Here is a 22,490-nt window from a genome sequence, read left to right as displayed (position 1 = left end):
TTGAACTATTCCTGTGCCTCTAGGGTGAAGCCCCATTGATCGTGGTGTATATCTTTTAAATATGTTGCTGTATTTGATTTGCTGCTATCTTATTTAGGATTTTTGCATCTGTGTTCGTGTGAGATATCAATCTGTATTTTTGTTTTTTTGTGTTATCTTTACCAGGTTTTGGTATCAGAGTAATAGTGGCCTCATAAAATGTGTTGGGAAGTGTTGCCTCCTCTTCGATTTTTTGGAAGAGTTTGAGGAGAATAGGTATTAAATCTTCTTTGCATGTTTGGTAGAATTCACTGATGAAGCCATCTGCTCCTGGACCTTTACTTTTTGGTAGGTTTTTGATGATTGTTTCAATATCGATCTGTTTAGATTTTCCAGTTCTTCTTGATTCAGTCTAGAAAGGTTGTATTTTTCTAAGTACTGGTCCATTTCTTCTAGGTTATTAAATTTGGTGTTATGTACTTTTTCATAGTATTTTGTATGATCTTTTGTATTTCTGTGATGTCAGTCATAATTGTCCCTCTTTCATCCCTGATTTTTGTGTCTTTCCTCTTTTTTCTTTAGTGAGTCTAGCCAGGGGTTTGTCAAATTGTTAATCTTTTCAAAGAATCAGCTCTTGGTTGCATTTATTTTTTCTATCATTTTTTGTTTTCGATTTCATTTATTTCTGCTCTCATTATGATTACTTCTTTCCTTCTGCTGACTTTAGGCTTTATTTGTTCTTCCTTTTCTAGTATTTTAAGATTATGCGTTAGGTTGTTTATTTGGGCTCTTTCTTGTTTTTTTTTTTATGATAGGCCAAGTAATGATATAAACTTTCCTCTTATTACCACTTTTGCCATGTCCCAAAAGTTTTGATATGTTGTACTATCATTATCATTCGTTTGTATGTATCTCTTGATCTCTCTTTTTATTTCTTCTGTGACCCAGTTATTCTTCAGTAGTATGTTGTTTAATCTCCATGTATTTGTGTTTCTTCCTGATTTCTTTCTGCAGTTGATCTGTAGTTTCAAAGCATTATAATCAGAGGATATGGTTGGTATGATTTCAACCCTCTTACATTTGTTGAGGCTATCTCTGTGTCCCAGTATGTGATCGATTCTTGAGAATGTTCCATGTGCACGAGAGAAGAATGTATAAGCAGTTGTTTTGGGATGAAGGCTCTATAAATGTCAATTGTGTCCTGTTGGACTAATATGTCATTTAAAGATGTGATTTCCTTATTGATTTTCTCTTTGGATGATCAGTCCATATCCAACAGTGGGGTATTTAGGTTCCCTACTATGATAGTGTTTTGGCCTCTTTCTCCCTTTAGTTCTGTTAGTAATTGCTTTACATATTTTGGGGCTCCTTGATTGGAGACATAGATATTAATAAGTGTTATGTCTTTATTGGTTCATGATTCCCTTTATTATTATGAAGTGTTACTCAGTATCTTCCTTTACCTTTATTTTGAAGTTTAGTTCATCTGATATTAGTACCGCTACTCCCACTTTTTTCTGAATGTCATTTGCTTGAAATATCACTTCCCACCCTTTCACTCTGAGTCTATATTTGTCTTTGGAGCTGAGATGTGTCTCCTGGAGGGAGCATATAGTTGGGTTTTGTTTTTTGACCCATTCTGCAACTCTGTGACTTTTTATTGGTGAGTTCAATCCATTTATATTTAGGGAGATTATTGAAATACGAGGTCTTCTTATAGCCATTTTATCTTTTGCTTTCTGGTAGCTTGGTGTTTCCATTGCTTTCTTGTCCTTGTGCTTATCTTTTCTTTATTTTGGTTGGCTTTTGTGTGTTTTGCCTCCGGTCCTTCTTGTGTCAGCAACAGTCTCAGCAGCATTTGTTCAGATTCCCCTGGGGCTCCGCAATGATTGGTGTGAGAGGATATGGGGGGGAGGGGCCCTCTGAGTTGGGGGTCGGGGGCTGCAGCTCAGCCTCAGTTTTGCAACCGCGGCCGGCAAAACTCAACTATTGTTCCTCTGCGGTCCCGTTCCACTTCTCTGTTTTATGCCCTGATGACTGGGCCTTGCAGCTTTCCCAGGAAGGGCTGTTGGGGAAATCGCTACAGAAACTCACCGCTGCTTCTCTCTTCCCCATACTTCTGCAAGGAGCTCCGGCAGCTGCAAGAGGCAGCTTCTTTATTTCTCCCAGTCCGCCGCCCGACACCCGGGATTCTGACCTGTGATAGCTCTCATGCACAGATTCCTCAGAAATGCTGGTGTGCAGTTTGAGTGTTTTTTGTTAAGTTTCAATGTTGTTTTAAGGGGAGAGATCTGGAGACATCTCTCACTCTGCCATGTTTCCAAAGATCTGCCTTTAAATTTTAGATTTCTGTTTAATTATTTATATCTTTGTGATTATGCCTACCATCTTGTTTTTAACTTTGTATTTTACCATAAAATATATATGATATATATTACATATTTGAATTATCACACATAATTTATAATTTATCATACATAAATTATATATAATTTATATGTATGATATGTTTCCATAATCATATATAATATATACATATGTAACATTATGAATCTAATAACGATATATAACATATAAGAAAACATATAATATATAACATAAAATATATTTATCTATGAAATATGTAAACATATATAATACAAAATTATCACATATTTTATATTTAATATCATATATACTATAAATTTAAATTATCTTATTATATCTACCAATCTCTCTGTATATATACCTCCTACTTGATTTAGAATTACTTTTGCAGAAATGTGACATGAATTTAGTTTCTTTAATAAGTGCAGTTTTATTTATATTTTCTATATGTTTTCTTGTGTTAGTAACTCAGTAATTTGAGTTCTAAAGCAAATTTATCCATCTCATCTAAATTGTGGAGTTTATTGGCATGATATCATTCATAAAAATTCTTTTATTAATCTTTTAATGTCTTTTGGGTTTGTATTGATGTCTCCTTTTTATTCTCCTTGTTAGTAATTTTTCTTTTCACATTTTCTTTTCTTAATTTGTCTTAGAGGATAGATCAATGTTATTAATCCTTTTTAAAAGCCAAGTTTGACTTATGTGTTTTTTCTGTACTTTGATTTCTATTTCATTAATTTTTGCTCTTATTTCAACTATTCCCTTTCTTCTCTTTACTTTGGTTTACTGAGAGAGAAATATTTGTGTCTAATTGCAATCGTGGATTTTTAAAAAATTTCTCTCTTTATCTCTGTAATGTATTATTTTGTGTATTTTGACACTCTGCTGTTAAGTGCATGTACTTTCAATGTTTTCATCATTTCTTGATGAACTGATCCTCTTTTCTCCATGAAAAGCTAATGTTTATCTCTGTACAAAGCTCATGTACATTCTTTTCCTTCTTCTACTTTGTTTGATAATACTTTAGTCATACCAACTTTTTTATGTTCAATGTTTCATGATATATCTTTTCCACCCTTTGATTCCTAGTTGTCTGTATTTTAACTTTCAAAGTGTGTTGTTTTTGATACTTTATGAATGGACCACTCCACTTCTATTTCAGGCAGACTAATAATTGTTGCCTTTAAATTTTAATTCAATTTGTGTTTAAAGTAATCACTGGTAACTTTAGGTTTAATTTATAATCTTATTTTTGATTTTATATTTTCTCAGTGGTTGGCTTTTTCTCTACTCATTCTATCTTGTGAACTGCTTTCATTATATCTTGTAGATAATAATCTAATAGGAAATTTTCTTAACATTTTTCTACCTGTAAATATTTTGTTTTATGTTTATTTTGAAGGATATTTATATTGGATGTAATTCTTTTTAATTTTTGTGTTTTAAACATATTTCATTTTGTTTTGGCCTTCATTATTTATTATAAGAATTTAGTTATATTTCATATAATTATTCTCCTGTATGTAGTCTTTTTCCATTGTTTCCTTTATATTTGTTTCTTTCCATTTGGCTTTTAGCAATTGACTCATATGTGTCTAAGCATGATTATATTTGTGTTTATACTGCTTAAGGTTTATTGGCCTTTTTGGATCATTAATGTTATCAATTCTGGAAACTTTTCAACCATTATCATTTCAAATATTTTTTCTGCTCTATTTTCTTCTTCCTTTCCTTCTATGACTCCAATTATGTTTATAATATTTTCCCTCATACTCAGACTTTATATTCTCTTCTTTTAGTTTTCTTCCTCATGTGTCAGATTTTATATTTTTTTCTATCAATCTTTCTTCAAGTACATTGATATATTCTTCTGCTGTGCCTTGTTTTCTCTTAAGCATACCTAATACTTTTTTTTTTCAAAATTTAGAGCATTTATATTTTTAAAAATGTTTCTACATTTCTGCTAATATTTCCCATCATGTCATGCATGTTGTCTAACTTTTCCAACTGATATTTAAGTATTTTTAAAATAGTTATTTAAAATTTGATGTGATAATTCTAACAGCTGAGAGGTCTGTGGGTCTACTTCTAATGACTATATTCTTTTTTTGATGTTTTCCACTTTTTCTTGCTTTCTCATGTTTTTATATGATTTCTTCCTTGGTGCAACATGTTTTATAATAAAAACACAGAGAACAAAGTAAATGATATTTACTTTTTAAAAAGGATGTGTTGCTTCTTTCAGTCTACTAGAGTGGGGGCTGAGTCTATATGCTCTGCAGTTTAGCGCAGTCTATAATTTGTTACAGTATTATTGTGATTCAGTTCATCACAGCTTCAAATGTTTTGAGAGCCTGGTTGGGAATTTCCTATTCAGTCAGACATAGGACCATAGCGCTAGAGTAGTTTTAGAAATTTTTGTATTATAGATGAACTATCTAATATCTAAATATTTGGAAACTTCATCCTGCTTTATAGCTTTGCCGCTAGCATTTTTGGTGACCGAGGAAATCTCTTTGATCTCTAAGATTCCCCCTGCATTTCTTTGTTTGGGGCTGGAACAATGCTATACTACATTCTGTGAAGGTAGAAATTTTCTCTAAGAAGCTTTTCTCACCTCTCCAATGCCATTCCAGGCATTCCACGATTGACAGTCAGAAATATGTATATAAGAGGAAAGGGACTGAGTTCTCTATCCCCTCTCAGTCTTTTATAGCTAAAACCCCTAAGAGACTGAGGGGTGTTTGTTTGTTTGTTTGTTTGTTTGTTTGTTTGTTTGTTTGTTTTTTCGGCTTTTACCATTCCTCCAAAGCTGAAAGTCTGGGTTGCCTGGAGGATTCATTTTAATTTTCTTTTAATTCTTTTTTTTACCTGAAAATATAGAATTCCTAGAGAAATTGCTCTGCTTTCTTTCCATCCCCATATTTTCCAGGTAGTATCCCTATGACTCAATGAAGACAAAAAAAAAAAAAAAAAAAAAAAAAAGAAATGGGAGGAGAACACTTGCCTTGCTTCTGGGGCTCTTTTGGAGTTTATTTCCTTATACCAATGTACACATGGTTCTTAAAAGTTAATTAAACTTCTTGTTTCCTCTTCTGCATGTTAACAAGCTTGAAAGTTGCCACTCCATTATAACAACAGAAAAAAAAACTGAACAGACTGAAATTTTTTTTCTTGGATCCATGAGAGAGGAGAGAACACAGGGCAACCACTGACTCAAGACTGGAAATACAGGGAGCCAGTTACTGGAGCAGAGACTCAGAGAAGCAACTGCTGAGGGAACCAGTGGCATAGTAGAAAAATCTGAACTATTATGATTTGCTGGAAGCTCAGTACAGACAAGTCTGAGAGTTAAAAACTCCAGGGGAATCTAGTTATAGTGAAGATATTTTGGGATTTACCTCCAGAAGCCCCTCCCCCCACACCCCAAATTACCATGGTAAATATCAGAGGAAGATCTACTCATACTTCCAGCCAGTAGAAGAGGAAAGGAACATTTTTTGAAATACATCAGGCAACTCCGTACTTCTTAACAAAGCCAGTCCTCAGGGGAAACTAATTAACTAGAGCTTAACCTTCTCAGGTATTACCTGAAGAAGTAAAAAAATCAATTCCAGCCAGCTCTAGCCTTACATGTGGGAGAGGGAAATGCCTAAATTTGGTCCACCGTAGCTGTCCTGTCTCATCTAAGTATGGTGGTGGAGGTACCACCAAGAAATACTTGTGAACCTCACAGTCCAGAGGCATTCATTGGCTCACTAAAAGACTAACACCTAATCATAAAACTGCATAACACTTTTCTTCACTCTACATCTCGCCACCATGTTATTAAAGCCCTATTTACAGCAGTTCCAGAAAATGGAAATCCTAAGCCAAAGACTAGGAGAATCTATTTGCAAAAAACACATCTGATAAAAACTATATTCAAAATACACAAAATGTTCCTAAAATTCAAAGTTGTTTTATGGATGTCGACAAACTGATTCTGAAGGTTATATGGAGAGGCAAATATTCAGAATCGTCACGATAATCTAGAAGAAAAATGCTAATGCACAGATACTCCTCAATTTCAAGGTTTACTATAGAGCTATGGTAATCAAGATAGTGTGGTATTAGTGAAATAATAGAAAAATAGATAAATGGAGTAGAATAGAGCCAAAAATGGACCCCTAAAACTATATAGTCAAAGTCTTTGACAAAGGAGCAAGGGAATACAATGGAACAAAGATTGTCTCTGCAACAAATAGTATTGGGACAAGTGAACATCCCTGTAAAAAAAAAAAAAATGAAAAGAAATGAAGTGATAAACTTATCTATTAACATTAAAAACTTCTGCTCTGCAAAGGACAATGTCAAGAGAATGATAACACAAGCCAGAGACTAGTAGAAAATATTTGCAATAGATATTTCTGATGAAGAACTGTTACGCCAGGGAGTCAAATATAAGGTGACAGAAGGAAACTTAACTTTGGGTGGCAAACACGCAATGCAATATTCATATAACGCATTATTGGACTGTATACTAGAAATATATGTAATTTTATTAACCAGTGCCACCCTCATAGATTCAATTAAAAAAAAAAACCTGTTATCTAAAATATACAAAGGACTCAAAATCCAAGAATAAGAAACAAACAGCATGATTTGGAAATGGGCCAAAAATCTTAACAGAAACCTCACCAAAGAAGATATATAGCTGGCAAATGATATATGAAAAGATTCTATGTCATCAGAGAAATGCAAATTAAAATAATGAGATGCTACTATCCACCTATTAGAATGAATAAAATTGAAACATTGACAATACCAAGTACTGGTGAGGATGTGGTTCAACAGGAACTCTCATGCATTGCTGTTGGGAATTATGGTGCAGCATTTTGGAGAACAATTTTTATAGTCTCTTACAAAACTAAACATATTCCTATCATATACTCTAGAAAACACTTCAGTATTTACCCAAAAGATTTAAAAATTTATGTCTACATAGAAGACTGTATACAGATTTGTATAGAAGCTTTATTCATAATTGCCAAAACTTGGAAGCAACCAAAATGTCCTCAGTAGGTGAATGGATAAATAAACTATGGTACATCCAAACAATGAAATATTATTCAGTACTAAAATGAAATGAGCTATCAAAACATGAAAAGACATGGACTAATTTTAAAGGCATATTACCGAATAAAAGAAATTCTGAAAAAGCTAAATACTATATGATTCCAACTACATAACAATCTAGAAAAGGCAGAACTATAAAGACAATAAAAAGTTTAATACTTGTAAGGGAAAGATGAACTGGAGAGAGATGAATAGGCTGGGCAGAGAGAAATTTTAGGATAGGGAAAATACTGTTTGATTCCATAATGGTGAATACATGTGATTATACATTTGTTCAAAGCCGTAGGACGTACAATGCCAAGATTGAACCCTTATGCAAACTGTGGACATTGGATCATTATGATGTGTCAACATAGATTCATTGATTATAACAAATATATTGTGATAGTGAGGGATGTTGATAATGGAGGAAGCTTTCCATGTGCGAGAGCAGTTGGTATATGAGAAATCTCTGTACCTTTCTCCCAATTTTGTTGTAAACCTAAAACTGCTCTAAAAAAATAAAGTTTAAAAAAAAGTTTGTTTAAAGGGGATCTGGTTATCCTCACCCAAATTTATGCCAGATAGGTCCTCCTATTTACCTTTCTCTTGGTAGAGAAAGTAGGGGGACATCCATGGATCTCTCCCTTTTCATTGAAAACTGTCATTGTCTGGAATATAGTTCCTTTACCTTTATTTGTACCCTCATTATTATAATATTATTTTTTTAAAATATATAATTTATAGGTTATCCAACATATTTGATGTTTAGGGTGAGAATGATGGTTTTTGTAGTATTTTACATATATCTATACCAGAAATACCATTTATAAACTTATTAAAACACAATAAAAATATTTTAATACTCATCCACAGATTTATGATTTTTGTTGCTTTTTATACATTTGTGAAGATTCAAGATTCCATCTGATATGTATTTCAGCCTGAAAAGAATTCCTTCATATGTTCTTATAGTGCAATTCTACTAGTGATAAATCTTGCAGTGTGTATCTTTCAAAATGTCCTTACTTTACTTTTAATTTTTATGAACGTATAAATCCCCACGCAACTTGACAGGCTTTCCTTTTTCTTCCAGTGACTTGAATATATTTTCATTGTCTTCCATCTTGCTTTATTTTCAAAAAGAACTTAGCGAGGAATCATCCATTACTTTTATTTTGTTCACCTTATCTTCTTGTAATGTGTCTTTTCTGTGACCGTTTTAAGATTATTTTTTTATTTTTCTTTGGTTATCTGCAATATCATTATGATGTGTGTTAGTATGGTTTTTCTTGTATTGAGCTTAGATTTATGGGTTGTAGGTATTTTTATCACAAATTTGAAAAATATTTTCATTTATTTCTTTAAATACATTTCTACCTTACAGCTTTCTTCTGATACTGCAATTTTGTGTATATTTATTTAACTTAATATTTTTCCAGAGGTCACAGAGTTTTTTTTTTCACCATTTTTTTTCATCATTGTTTACGAGTAGCTAATATCTATTGACCTGTCTCTACTTATAGAGATTATTGGAGTTCTTTTTTCTGATAACGCTCTTCTTACTGGTATTCGGCTCTGTACATTTAAGGCACCTGAGAGTCTATGGTCTCCAATCTCTGTCTCTTAAATTGAATAAGACTGTTCATGCTTTGCCTGGTTTTCCTTCCTGTGCTGTGGTTTGGAAAATGTCTCTAGGAGCAACAACAACAAAAACATTTTTTTTTTTTTAATTCACTTTTCTCAAAGATCACAGTTCTGTGCATCCTCCTTTCTGATGTCTGAAAACTGTATATTTTCGTACTTTTTTTTTCTTTTTGCTGCTTATTGTGGAAGGGCTAGTTCAGTACTAGTTATTCTGTCCTGAACAGAAGAGTAAGACTCTATTTCATTTGTTGAAAATGACAATTATTCATTACAACCACAGTTAATCTGGCATAAAATAGACATAAAGTAAATTGAACCTATAAGAATATTTTTCATTTAGAGAACTAGGTGCATTATTTCTAGAATAACTCCATACTTGACATTTTCATCAATTAAAATTTTGAATTATTTTCTTGAGCTGTTTTCTCTCTTGGCACTTAAAACTACATGTAATTTATGAGAACTCTTAATCATATATGTGTTAGTCTTTTTATTTTTGAGGATTAATTTCAACAACAAATATTTAAGATCAAACTGGAAAAATGAAGCTGTCAGTTTTTTTAAATTAAATTTTGATAAATAAAAATCCATTAAAATTTTAAGAAGAAGAAAGTAAAATATGATTTTTTGGACTCACTGTCAAGTATTTTGATGACCGTTTTCCATAAATTATCTTCAAATATCCACATTTGTAAAATATTCAAGTAAAATATTCTGATATTTAAGAAACTCAGAGCATTTATGGTAAACTTTCAGCTTTCTTATTTTCTAGACTAAGACTCTACAATTACAGTTAGGATGTGAATATTATACTATGGTTAAGAGAATTTTTAAAGATGAATAAAATTTAATCAACAACAATTAATTACTGTCAAATATCATGCCACGGGATTAACAATAACAAATACTGCCTGTTGTTTCTCCCCAGGCTAGTATATTTGTATATTCTTTTATACAAATATAAAATATTTGTATATTCTTTTATTATTATTATTATTATTATTATTATTAAATTAATTGGTGTGGCATTGTATATTTTTTTTAATAAACTTATTGATGTGACACAAAATCATATAGGTTTCAAGTGTACAATTCAGTAATATGTCATATGTATATTGCGTTGTGTATTTATATTCTTAAATATATCTTGAAGCTTTTGAGCTAACAAGATGTCTTCCCAGATTTAGGGAAAGTTTCCAGGCTACATATCTCTTCTTTGTGCTCTCACGGAGTACCCCGGTCATGTTTCAAAAATAGAGCTTAATTTACAAAATTGTAATAATCTGTTGACTTCTTTTCTCCATTTGATTTCAAATCCCATGAGGCCATAAATGGCATATTTTTCACTCCAGCATCAAATACAGAGTAGATATTGTATACTTATTTGTTAAGTAAACAGATACATAACTTATTTTTATATTTCAATTTGTATAAATATAAGATGATTCTGGTAGGAATATGAACATTAGTCAAATGGTTAGATGCTAACTTTGTATTTTGTGTCTTCTCTTACAGGCTCTTAAATCTGATCTACAATGGAAAAATTTCTTTTTTATCTGTTTTTCATTGGCATAGCAGTGAGAGCTCAGATCTGTCCAAAGCGTTGTGTCTGTCAAATTTTGTCTCCTAATCTTGCAACCCTTTGTGCCAAGAAAGGGCTTTTATTTGTTCCACCAAACATTGACAGAAGAACTGTGGAACTGCGGTTGGCAGACAATTTTGTTACAAATATTAAAAGGAAAGATTTTGCCAATATGACCAGCTTGGTGGACCTGACTCTATCCAGGAATACAATAAGTTTTATTACACCTCATGCTTTTGCTGACTTAAGAAATCTGAGGGCATTACATTTGAATAGCAACAGATTGACTAAAATTACAAATGATATGTTCAGTGGGCTTTCTAATCTCCATCACTTGATATTGAACAACAATCAGCTGACTTTAATTTCTTCTACAGCATTTGATGATGTCTTTGCCCTTGAGGAGCTGGATCTGTCATATAACAATTTAGAAACAATTCCTTGGGATGCTGTTGAGAAGATGGTGAGCTTGCACACCCTTAGTTTGGACCACAACATGATTGATAACATTCCTAAGGGGACTTTCTCCCACTTGCACAAGATGACTCGGCTAGATGTAACATCAAATAAATTGCAGAAGCTACCGCCTGACCCTCTCTTTCAGCGAGCTCAGGTACTAGCAACCTCAGGAATCATAAGCCCATCTACTTTTGCATTAAGTTTTGGTGGAAACCCTTTGCATTGCAATTGTGAATTGTTGTGGTTGAGGCGTCTGTCCAGAGAAGATGACCTAGAGACCTGTGCTTCTCCAGCACTTTTAACTGGTCGTTATTTTTGGTCAATTCCTGAGGAAGAGTTTTTGTGTGAGCCTCCTCTCATTACTCGTCATACACATGAGATGAGAGTCCTGGAGGGTCAAAGGGCAACCCTGAGGTGCAAAGCCAGGGGTGACCCTGAACCTGCAATTCACTGGATTTCTCCTGAAGGGAAGCTTATTTCAAATGCAACAAGATCCCTGGTGTATGACAATGGAACACTTGACATTCTTATAACAACTGTTAAGGATACAGGCGCTTTTACCTGCATTGCTTCCAATCCTGCAGGGGAAGCAACACAAACAGTGGACCTTCATATAATTAAGCTCCCTCACTTACTAAACAGTACAAACCATATCCATGAACCTGATCCTGGTTCTTCAGATATCTCAACTTCTACTAAGTCAGGTTCTAATGCAAGCAGTAGTAATGGTGATACTAAAATAAGTCAAGATAAAATTGTGGTGGCAGAAGCAACGTCATCTACGGCACTACTTAAATTTAATTTTCAAAGAAATATCCCTGGAATACGTATGTTTCAAATCCAGTACAATGGTACTTATGATGACACCCTTGTTTACAGGTAAGGAAAATTCAGCAAATTTTTATACTTACTATGCATCTTAGTGTAAGGCCTGTTAATGTACTACTGATTTTTTTTAATTGGCAGTGCTACACTGTACTGTAATTTATATAGTACTTGATTTTATAAAGTCTGTAATGTCAGGCTTGTGAAAGGCAAATACATGTGGGGAATTATTTCGAATGGTGTTATTTTTAGAGAGATCAAATTTGTATTTAATATTATGCTTACCTATTTTTTCCCCTCATTTAAGAGATGTGACTATCAGAGAACAAGATTTATTTATTTTAAAAATTCAAAAACATACCAGAACTTACACATCCATATGAGTGTTCTTTCCTTCAAGGAAGTCACGTTGGGAGGCTATACCATTATCCCAATGATGCTGCCATTGCTCAAAGCACTTTTGGAATTATCTTTAGAACCTTCGTCATACTATTTTGAATATCCTCAGTGGTGGCAAATCTTCGTCTTTTGAGGGTGAATTTGAATTTTGGAAACAAGCAAAAGCCATTTGGAGCCAAGTCTTGTGAATAAGGTGGGTGATCAAGATGGGTATTGCCATTTTTGGTCAAAAATAGGATGTAACTATAAAATAATGAGACTGATATTTTGAGTAATTGAGTTATGTGTGTGTGTGTTGTCTCATATACACTGGTTCTTAAGACAGTTCCAAAGAGAAAGTTTATAAATAGTTTGAGCAGTGTAAGTATCACTGGAGTTAAGTATATAATCTCCTGTGAAGACACTGATCAAGAATGCATCTGACTAAAGAATTTCTGGTATGTTTTTTCTAAAGTTCAGCCTCATTGATTTATAGTCACATCTTGTCTCAATTTTCAGTTGGAAATATTCCTTTTTTAACCCTTCTATATAGTTTCACTTGTGATAGACTATTATTACTCCTAGGAAATCATTCAAAATCATGGCTTCAAAAAAAAAATATATATATGTATATATTTGTCTTAAAGCTTTTGAGAAATCAAAAGCTTTATATACCTATGTGATTTCTTGGAGATAATTTGATTTTCACTCATATGGAAATAAGATAAATGTTTGAAACTGAGCATGAGTGCTGGCAGGAAAAAACAAAACTGGCCTAGCGAGCCATGTGATCAATCTTGGGCAAGATTCTATCTGGTGGAGTTTTAATTTCCTCATCTTTAAAAGGAAGGGATTAGAGTAAATGGTTTCTAATATCTCTCTTATTACTAAATATATGGAGATGTAGACTATGATGCATGACTATTAGCATAAAGTTGTTTGCTTTCGTCATACTCAGCTCCTCACCTGGGCTGTGTGCCAAAGACAAACATCCATCCCTACCCTCCACCTTCCTGTAGCTACTACACATTCTGTATATTTTAAATGTTAGCTCTATGAAATAAGGTAGGTTCTATTATCCAAATTCCAAGATTTTAATCCTGCCATGAGAAGTAAATTCTATGTGACTTTGAGGAAATGGCTTGAATTCTGGACTCTGACATTTGTCATGTGTAAAATTCTGATAATGCCTACCTCATACAGTCATTGTAAAAATTAAATTATAATGGATATAAAATGCTTAGTAATGCCTGGTATTTATCATCACTCACTAAATGGTAGTGATTTCAATCACAAATACATATTCTGGCCTAAGAGTTTCCTGGTATATTTAAAACATATTGTTCAGGGAAAAAAATAGAGTTTCAAGCCTTTTTTCCAAATTAAATTTTAGCGTAGGTCATAGTTTAGGTTGCCACCAAAAAAAAAAAAAAAAAAAGTTTAGAGGATAAGAGGCATCTACAGAAGACTTTTGTGATGTAATAAATACAGAGATGTCTGTAAACTCATCAAATTTTAGAAACTGTGTTCTGAAAGTAATTTCTTCATCCCACAATGCAGAAAGGCGAGGGATTTATGTTTTCAACAGCCTTGCCCTGTTCATATTTATAGAATAATATTACTCATAGATTTTCATCAAAATCATATATAGATAAAAACATACTGGGAACAAAGTGTTGAGGTTTAAAAGAGAACTGAGATCTGTAAATAAGATACTTTAATCTTAGTAATTATCTTAGTTATTAAAGATAGTTTTTAGATGCCATTCCATAGCAGCTTATAACTAATTTGGAAAATAAATACTTCAAAATGCATTTCCACTCTGGTTTTTAACGTGATTGTCAATGTTTTCCCTTCCTTCAAATTGGCTTTTAGTCACAGAAGTGTTGTAAGTGCTAAATGGATTTGTTTAGTAGTCAGATAATGTCACAGTCATACCTTTCAAAAGCAATTTGTCATAAATGATTTTTGAGCAGTGGCTTTTATTAGGAGTTTTGCTTTGCCAAGCAATGTAATTAGTAAGCTTGTCAAAGGCATGGTGCAGGCATCATTAATATAATGCAGAATCCAACAAATAAGTTTTAGCCATTTTAACTGGGTAAACATAAACTTAGATCATTTTTCTCATATTTCATATCTGTTTTAAATGGGCTTATCTTAATGAGTACCAAAATGAAACAGAACTGAAGTCATTATGATTCTGTGTGTGTATATGTTTTGTTTTCTTTTTAACATTAACACAAATTCCATTGTCCCTCAGAATGATACCTCCTACGAGCACAACTTTTCTTGTCAATAACCTGGCTGCTGGAACTATGTATGACTTGTGTGTCTTGGCAATATATGATGATGGCATCACTTCCCTCACTGCCACAAGAGTCGTGGGTTGCATCCAGTTTACTACAGAACAGGATTACGTGCGATGCCATTTCATGCAGTCCCAGTTTTTGGGAGGCACCATGATTATTATTATTGGTGGAATAATTGTAGCATCTGTGCTGGTTTTCATCATCATTCTAATGATCCGGTATAAGGTTTGTAACAATAATGGGCAACACAAGGTGACCAAGGTCAGCAATGTCTATTCTCAAACTAATGGGGCTCAGATACAAGGCTGCAGTGTAACGCTGCCCCAGTCCATGTCCAAACAAACCGTGGGACATGAAGAGAATACCCAGTGTTGTAAAGTTGCCAATGACAATGTGATACAACCTTCAGAAATCTGTTCAAGTCAGGACTCCTCTACCACTACCTCTGCTTTGCCTCCTACCTGGACTTCAAGCACATCTATGTCCCAAAAGCAGAAAAGAAAGACAGGCGCAAAGCCATGTACCGAACCACAGAATGAAGCAGTCACAAATGTTGAGTCCCAAAACATTAACAGGAACAACTCAACTGCATTGCAGTTAGCTAGTCGACCTCCTGATTCTGTCACAGAGGGGCCCACATCTAAAAGAGCACATTCAAAGCCAAGTAAGTTTCTCATTTTGCCCGCTGAGAGACCCAGAACAAGGCACAGGTACTCCCTGAATGGAGAAATTAAGGAATACTATTGTTATATTAACTCACCAAGCACATGTGGACTATTTTTTAAAAGAAGCATGTCTATGAATGGAATGTTAATTCAGTCCAACAGTTTTGAAGGGCATAGTGGAAAAGCAGCTCTTTCAAATTCTGAGTATATATTGGAAAGCACCGTGTAACCTACTGTTTCTTTTTAATGAAAAAATTATTTTGGAAACTCACATAGGAAATTGGAATTTGAAATTTCTGTCCTGTTTTTGTAAAATATAGCTAATAGAGCCAAGGTGTATAAACCTTCTAGGGTATAATTATGTATGTAAATTTATATATGTTTATGTATATAAATTTATGTATATATTCATATATATATTATATATATATTAAAAATGGTAAGGGAAAAATGCATAACATAGCAGCACCTAGTGCCTTTTCCTATTCTAGAACTAGCTTCCAGGTTCTGCAGTAGCAGATCACAAAATGAAAGTTGTCATAGGAAAAATAAAGTCTTGCATTAATAATGATATTTCCTCTAGTCTTACAAGGGATCGCCTATGGATAATTGGTATTTTTCAATGAGTAGGCTGTCTATTTTTGTTCATTGATAGTGGTGTTGTTTTTAGGCAAATATTGTAGAGAAAATTCTGTGTTGTTACATTATTTAAAATAAAATATTCAATAGCTTTACCCAGACAGTGTTAAAATAAGTACCCTTCTAAACAACATTTTTTGTTCAGGCGCCATAATGGTTCTATGATAGTTTTTATCCAGGACACAGCTTTTTAAGTGGGAGGCAGAAGAAAATGCAATTGATTTTACATTTATCAAAACAATTCAGTTCAGTTTTAAGTTACAATTTTATATGCCTCTACCTGGGCATATGAAGGTATTTTCATTTATTTAATACACATTCGCTGAATGAATGTGTATTATTTTTTTGATGCAATTTAAAAAGGGAGATAAAAATACAAGACTGCCTTATCAAAGAGATGTTTATTTTTATCACCAAGTAATTTAAAAAACTTCTAATGAAGTTCTTATTACATTTATAAGTAATATGAAGTCATTGCTCATTAACCAGATAGTGGTTTTGTTTCTCCCTTCTGTGCTGTGATTTTGAATTGAATGTTTTTCTTTTAGAGTAAATGCATTTATTATTTTAACCAAAACGTGTGATAAAATTTAATTAGAAACCATTCAACTTCAAAAAAAAAAGTTTTTAAATTTATTCAGGCAATAATATTTATTGCTGCTTGTTAATACGGGGTTCTTGGATAGTCATTGAAATCAAGGTCTACTTACAAATGTTCCCATTTACTTGTTGAAAGTCTTACAACATTATTTGCTAATTTGGTGATATTTTATTAAAGATTCATAAACAAGGGTTAACATTAAAGGTTTTTTGTTTTTGTTTTTGTTTGAGAATAAGGCTCATGTCAGAACTTTGCACAAAAATTTAGCCATAAAGTAATGAGTTTACTAACTCAGATCACTTAAAATACCATTTGAAACAAGTTGAAGAATGTCAATCATTAGTTTAATTTCCTTCTGCTTGAGGCATATATAAAATTTTTTGTTAATTTTAACTGGACTGAGGTACATCTTATCGCACATGATTTAATGTGATAGCTTTCAAAAGAGGTCAAGGTTAAAGCAGTTAGAGATTGCTTTCCATGCCAGTCTAGGTGTTTCCTAAGTACCTTCTGTGCCATGCTTCCCTTTCTGCAGTTTGCCCTTCACATTTCTAAAATCTAATTAGCCTTCATGGGTCAGGTAGCTAGTTCTTAAGAGGAATAGATAAGATCACATGAGGTAGTATTTTATAAAATCAAAAGTTTTCAACACTATTTTTGTAATAATGCTCTAATTCCAACCAAACAATTTATTTTTTAACTCAAAAATTTGATACACGAATATCTTTTTTTCTTTTTTATATTGAGGTATAATTAACATATAATATTGTATTATTTTCAGGTGTATAACATAATGATTTGATATTTGTATAGATTGCCAAATGATCACCACAATAAGTCTAGTTAACATCAGTCACCATAAAGAGTTACAGAATTCCTTTTTTTAGTGATGAGTACTTCTAAAATATACTCTCTTAGCAGCTTTCTAATATACATACACTATTCTCATGCTGTACATTACATTCCCATGACTTATTTTATAACTGGAAGTTTATACCTTATGATTCTCTTTACTCATTTTGCACCCCACCCCCTATACCCCCAATGTCTCTGACAATCACCAGTCTGTTCTCTATATCTATGAGCTTGGATTTTGTTTGTTTTGTTTTTAGATTCTACATATAAGTGAGATAATATGGTATTTTTTTATCTGTAATAATGCTTTAATCTCAACTAAACATTTTAAATCTAAATTAAATATTTATTTCTTCAAGGGGTGCTAATTGACAAAAGTATGTTAATTTCTTTCCTTCCTGGTTTTTACATTCTAGTATTTAAAAGTCATAACTATATAAAAGCTTTTGAATCTTAAAGAAAGGAATCCTCAAAGAAGGAATCTCTGACATATGAAGATTGTGATCAAGGGGGCTCTAAAACCATGCAATATAGACAACGGCTTAGCATTTTTACTCAAAGCTAATGATTAAAATATTTTGTATTTTCCAATTGTCTGTATTTTTAGAAATCAATTTCCTTCTTATGTTTTTAATGAAATTTTAAATATCTTTTATTTCTCATAAATACTTGGAAATCTATAATATCTAACCTTGTGAAATTTATAGCTTGACTAAAGCAATTGAAGCCATTTAAATTTTTGTTACTTTTACAAGACTATTTTAAGGGTGTGTTAACCAAAGTTTTAAACATGTCTTCTTAGAAGTGTGTTCCTGTCTTTCAAAAGGTTTATATTTTTAGAGATCACCAAAAAATTGGCCTATCAAAAAGGCCAAAAGTTTTTTTGTTTCTGTTTGTAAGTATATGAAAAAAAATTTGCTTAGGGCTGTTTCAGTACAAAGTAACTAAAAAATAAATCTATTGGGAGATTGGGAGTTTTAAAGGTACCTGGTATAATGTCAGAAAAACAATAGTTACTAAGATGAATAAATGAATAGATGGATAGACAAATAAGTAAATGAATGGGGCCAAGGAAAAAGGTGCAGTAATAAGAATTTTTATTAATTAGGACAAGGAGATTTCTGGTTTAGATATTATATAACTATAAACAAGAAATTATCGGTCTCTTTTTTTTTTGTCATTTGTTGCATTCATCACTTAACCAGCCATGTGTATATACATGTGATCCAAAGCATGCAGTTTGCTGTTTGTTGTTGCTGTGTATAGGTTACATAAACTGTTCTTGCTTTCTTATTCATAAATAATTTTCTTGATTTTTAGCCATTATGCATTGTGGTTTCAGCTTGTTCAACATAAACAAACAAATAATATATTTACAGAGATTTACTCCGAACTTTTTTTTTTAATTATATGTGTTCCTATGTTTTTTTTTTTTTTCCTGGATAATTGTCCCCAGTTTGAAAATGTCAAACTGTTATTAAAGCAGGTTTTTTTTTTAATATATGTAGTATCTGAGTGTCATAAAGGGATAGTGAAGCATCTAAAGCTGCCTTAAATCCTAAATAGAAAAAAATGTTAGTTTCGATGAATATTATTTATTTTAGTTACAAATAGATTAGTAGAAGTACATTAAATATAGTAATTTCAATTAGATACAATAACGCTCTTCCTGTGGCCAATTAATTTTGTATTTTTTTTCCAACCATTAAATGTAGTTAATTAAGTTGAGGTGACAGAAAGCTATCTTATGCTTTCAGACAGTTGATTTTAGCTGCTTTGTAGTACAGTTTACTAAACAAGTTTTAGAATATAAGCTTTTGAAATATTGTAAGCTATCTATAAACACAGCAAGTCCACTACTGAATGATGCATACTTTCTCCAAAAGAATTTAAGAAATTTTAAAGAATTAAATGTATTCCATTTGTTTACAGGAATCTCTTTTTATCTTTTTGTGAAGTATTTTCTACTTCTCCTTGAGGCACTCATAAAGTTCTTACTTCCAAACTAAATTTTAATTTATTTTATTTGCTTGTATTAATAGTGAAAGGCAATTAAATATTCATTTATGAAGTTAAAGCTAATAATAGAACAATTATCACAAAATTCACATCAATTTTCTTTTAGTTCCTAAATTTTAGTATTTTCTCCTATGTTTATTTGTAATAATAAACTGAAAAAAAAACATTGTTAAAATGTCAATAACTAAAAGAATTCCAAACCATAAAGCATCTTATTGTATATAAAATTGTGAAGATAAATGGGCCATTTTTCAAAGAAGTCTGCAGATATCAACCCACTTTTGTCTCTGTGTGACAGAATTCCAATTCCATATTATAATGCTGAGAAAGCAATGTTCATTTATATTAGACAGAATGAAGACTATCCACTCACTTTTCCTTGTTCAGTCTTCTCTTGTGTCTCAAAGAGTCAAGTCTATTTGTCTTAACAGTGTATGTGGATGCTTCTGTGTGTATGTGTGTGTGAAATGTTTTGAGAAAAGAAAGGACTTCAGTAGAGATGGATTGGATAGGAAAAGGATATTTTTCTTATCTTCTTTGTTTTATGATGATAATAATAATAACAATAATAACTTACCTTATGTTTGTGGGTTAAATGTTAGTTGAGTTAAATTTATGGGTAAGAACTATTTTTTTTTTTTAAATTTCATAGAGGAAAGAGAAATTAAAGTTAATGATGGGAATTTTATAATAGTTGCAGAGCTCTGTCTCCCAGATTACCCAGTCCTTTCTCTCCCATGCTAAATTAATACATACTGAGATTACAAATACAATTAGTTTTGTCTTTTTTGTTTGTTTTTGTTTTTGTTTTGCAACAGAAACAATCCTTTCTGAAGCAGTACAGATGATCACTTAATAGTGAAAGAATGGTAAACGTATTATTGTAATTGAGTCATCCTAAAAAATGTGGTGTTATATAAAGTGAGACATAGTGGGACATCGAAAGTAGCAGTTTGTAACTGGAAGTATATTTAAGTATGAAATTACCTAGTTAAGGTAATGTTAAAACTTTGCAATTTTTTACACTTAAAAAATTACCCAGGTCCTAATGTCTTCTGATTTGGTCAGCTATTTCAAAGTCGAAATTTAGTATTTAAAGTTATCATTGGATAAAATATGCACACTGTACATATGTATATGTCTATATAAGTTAAAAACCTATGTAAGTAATATAGACATATTAATACATATAATTATAAAATTAAAATCATATTTTTATGTCTCACAACATGGACTATAATTAATGTAACAAAATTAAGTATAAATGTGCTGGCTATCAGAGAACTTCTCCCAGAACAACTGTACAAACTATTTATCAGATTACAATTGAATATAAACTCTCTAGTACAAATTTCTTTTTCTGAACTTCCTTATGATAACATCTCTACGACTTACCTAATTTTATCCATTCTCTTCACATAGGTGACTATTATGTCCATGAATCTTAAAAACAAAAACAAAACAATTATTTTCAAGTATATTCAGAGGAAAGCCATGAAGTTCCTTTCATTTTGTGTTTGGAAATTGATGTACTTACAGTCTTCTGAAGTATGAGCTAGAGAGATACTGTGATTCTGTTGCAAAATATATCCAACAAATAATTAATCTAGTAACATGAAGAGGCTTATTAAATATACCATGTTGGCTTTACCATAATGTAATTTCCTAATCCTTTTTTTCTGTATAATGCAAACATGTCTTATTATTGCTTTCAATAATCTGGAGATGTAAAGCCTAATCTTCAGAAGCCACTGTAAATTTATATGAATAATTGTGCTGGAGCTTTTATAAGAAAGTATTTTCTTATAATAATATAACACTTACCTACTGAGAAAGAAGTAAGACACCTAATTTTTTCTTACCATTGTGTCACTTCTTAATGACCAGTATAAGTATTTGCTTTAAAAGAGGACATTTTGGAAAGAAATAGAATGTGTGCTATGCAGTCTTATATAATGATACTAAACATTTATAGCCAATTGCAACATATATATGGATATTTAAAGGCAGAGTGTTTGCACTTAGAACATTACTGTTTTATATAAGGATACATGGGTACTTAGTAAAACATGCTATTGTTTCGGGAGTTATTGAATAATGGCTTATACAGTAAATGATTATTTTTTACTCTGTGTGGTGAATATAGTGAAACTACATTTCCTGTTTTGGATTCATTTTTTGCTGATGTATCTTTTCTTATTCATCAAATGCAACTCTGTAGTTGAAATGTTTACTTTGAGGAGGGAAAATTAGAAGAAGCCTTATTCTCTTATTAAAGTTTTACAGAAAAGGTGCATTCCATATTGATAAGTATTCATTTTAGAAAATGGAGTAATATTTTTAAAAATTCTAACTTTATAGTATTATGTATTAGAAAGTAGCCATAGAGAACTATAAAGTATTATAAAAGTCAGTTGCAATTAACCCAAGGACTGGTAAGTTTAAAAAAAAAAATCTAGATAAATCTTTAAGAGGAATCTTATCAAGTTTTCAGTAAGAAATGTTTTAGAGTCTGTTTCTTACAAAAATGAATTGTTCATAACACTGAAAATTTTATTCCCAGATGCTTTGCTGACTAATGTTGACCAGACTGTCCAGGAAACACAGGTGAGATTCTTGCTATGTATTGCATACTTCAGCACACTCTAAGCGGGTATATTCTTTTATAAATGAACTTTTAATTTTCATTTTGCTTGCTTATGTAACGTATTGAAATTTTTAATCAAAATTTAGTGTCAGTAGTAAAGACAAGTTCAGTTAAATGAATTTTCAGTTCCCAAATTTAGACATATTTCTGGTTAAGTGAACATTTTGATTCATACTATAAGAATAAATGGAACACTAACGTGACTTTGGAGTCACTCTTGGAATTATATGTGATATAATATGGGTTTTAAAAATATTTCCTAATATGAAGACAGTAGCTCATGAAGACAGTAGAGTAATAAGAATATATTCACTCCTATCCTTGACCTTCAAATCATAATAAGAGTTAAGATGATACATTATATTTCATTGAAAGTGGAGAAGCAGAAGTGTTTCACTGTTATCTAAAATGAATGAAG

General features: G+C 31.9%; 1 protein-coding gene across 1 annotated transcript; it reads left to right on the top strand.

Moving 5' to 3' along the window:
• Positions 1–10,617: 10,617 nt before the first annotated feature.
• LRFN5 (leucine rich repeat and fibronectin type III domain containing 5) lies at positions 10,618–12,789 on the top strand. The gene is made up of 2 exons (XM_039856488.1): positions 10,618–12,013; positions 12,360–12,789. The coding sequence occupies exons 1-2, from the start codon at positions 10,629–10,631 to the stop codon at positions 12,394–12,396; spliced, it is 1,422 nt and encodes a 473-aa protein (XP_039712422.1). The 5' UTR covers positions 10,618–10,628; the 3' UTR covers positions 12,397–12,789.
• The last annotated feature ends 9,701 nt before the right edge of the window (positions 12,790–22,490 follow it).

The sequence above is a fragment of the Pteropus medius genome, unplaced genomic scaffold (assembly GCF_902729225.1).
Source record: "Pteropus medius unplaced genomic scaffold, Ma_sr-lr_union100, whole genome shotgun sequence".
NCBI classification, from domain to species: Eukaryota; Metazoa; Chordata; class Mammalia; order Chiroptera; family Pteropodidae; genus Pteropus; species Pteropus medius.
This window is presented reverse-complemented; position numbering and strand designations above follow the sequence as displayed.

Excerpts from the sequence above, each read along its gene's own strand:
- LRFN5 (XM_039856488.1), top strand. The coding sequence starts at position 10,629 with ATGGAAAAATTTCTTTTTTATCTGTTTTTCATTGGCATAGCAGTGAGA. Across the intron at positions 12,014-12,359 it reads GATGACACCCTTGTTTACAG|GAAGTCACGTTGGGAGGCTA; the intron begins GTAAGGAAAATT and ends CTTTCCTTCAAG.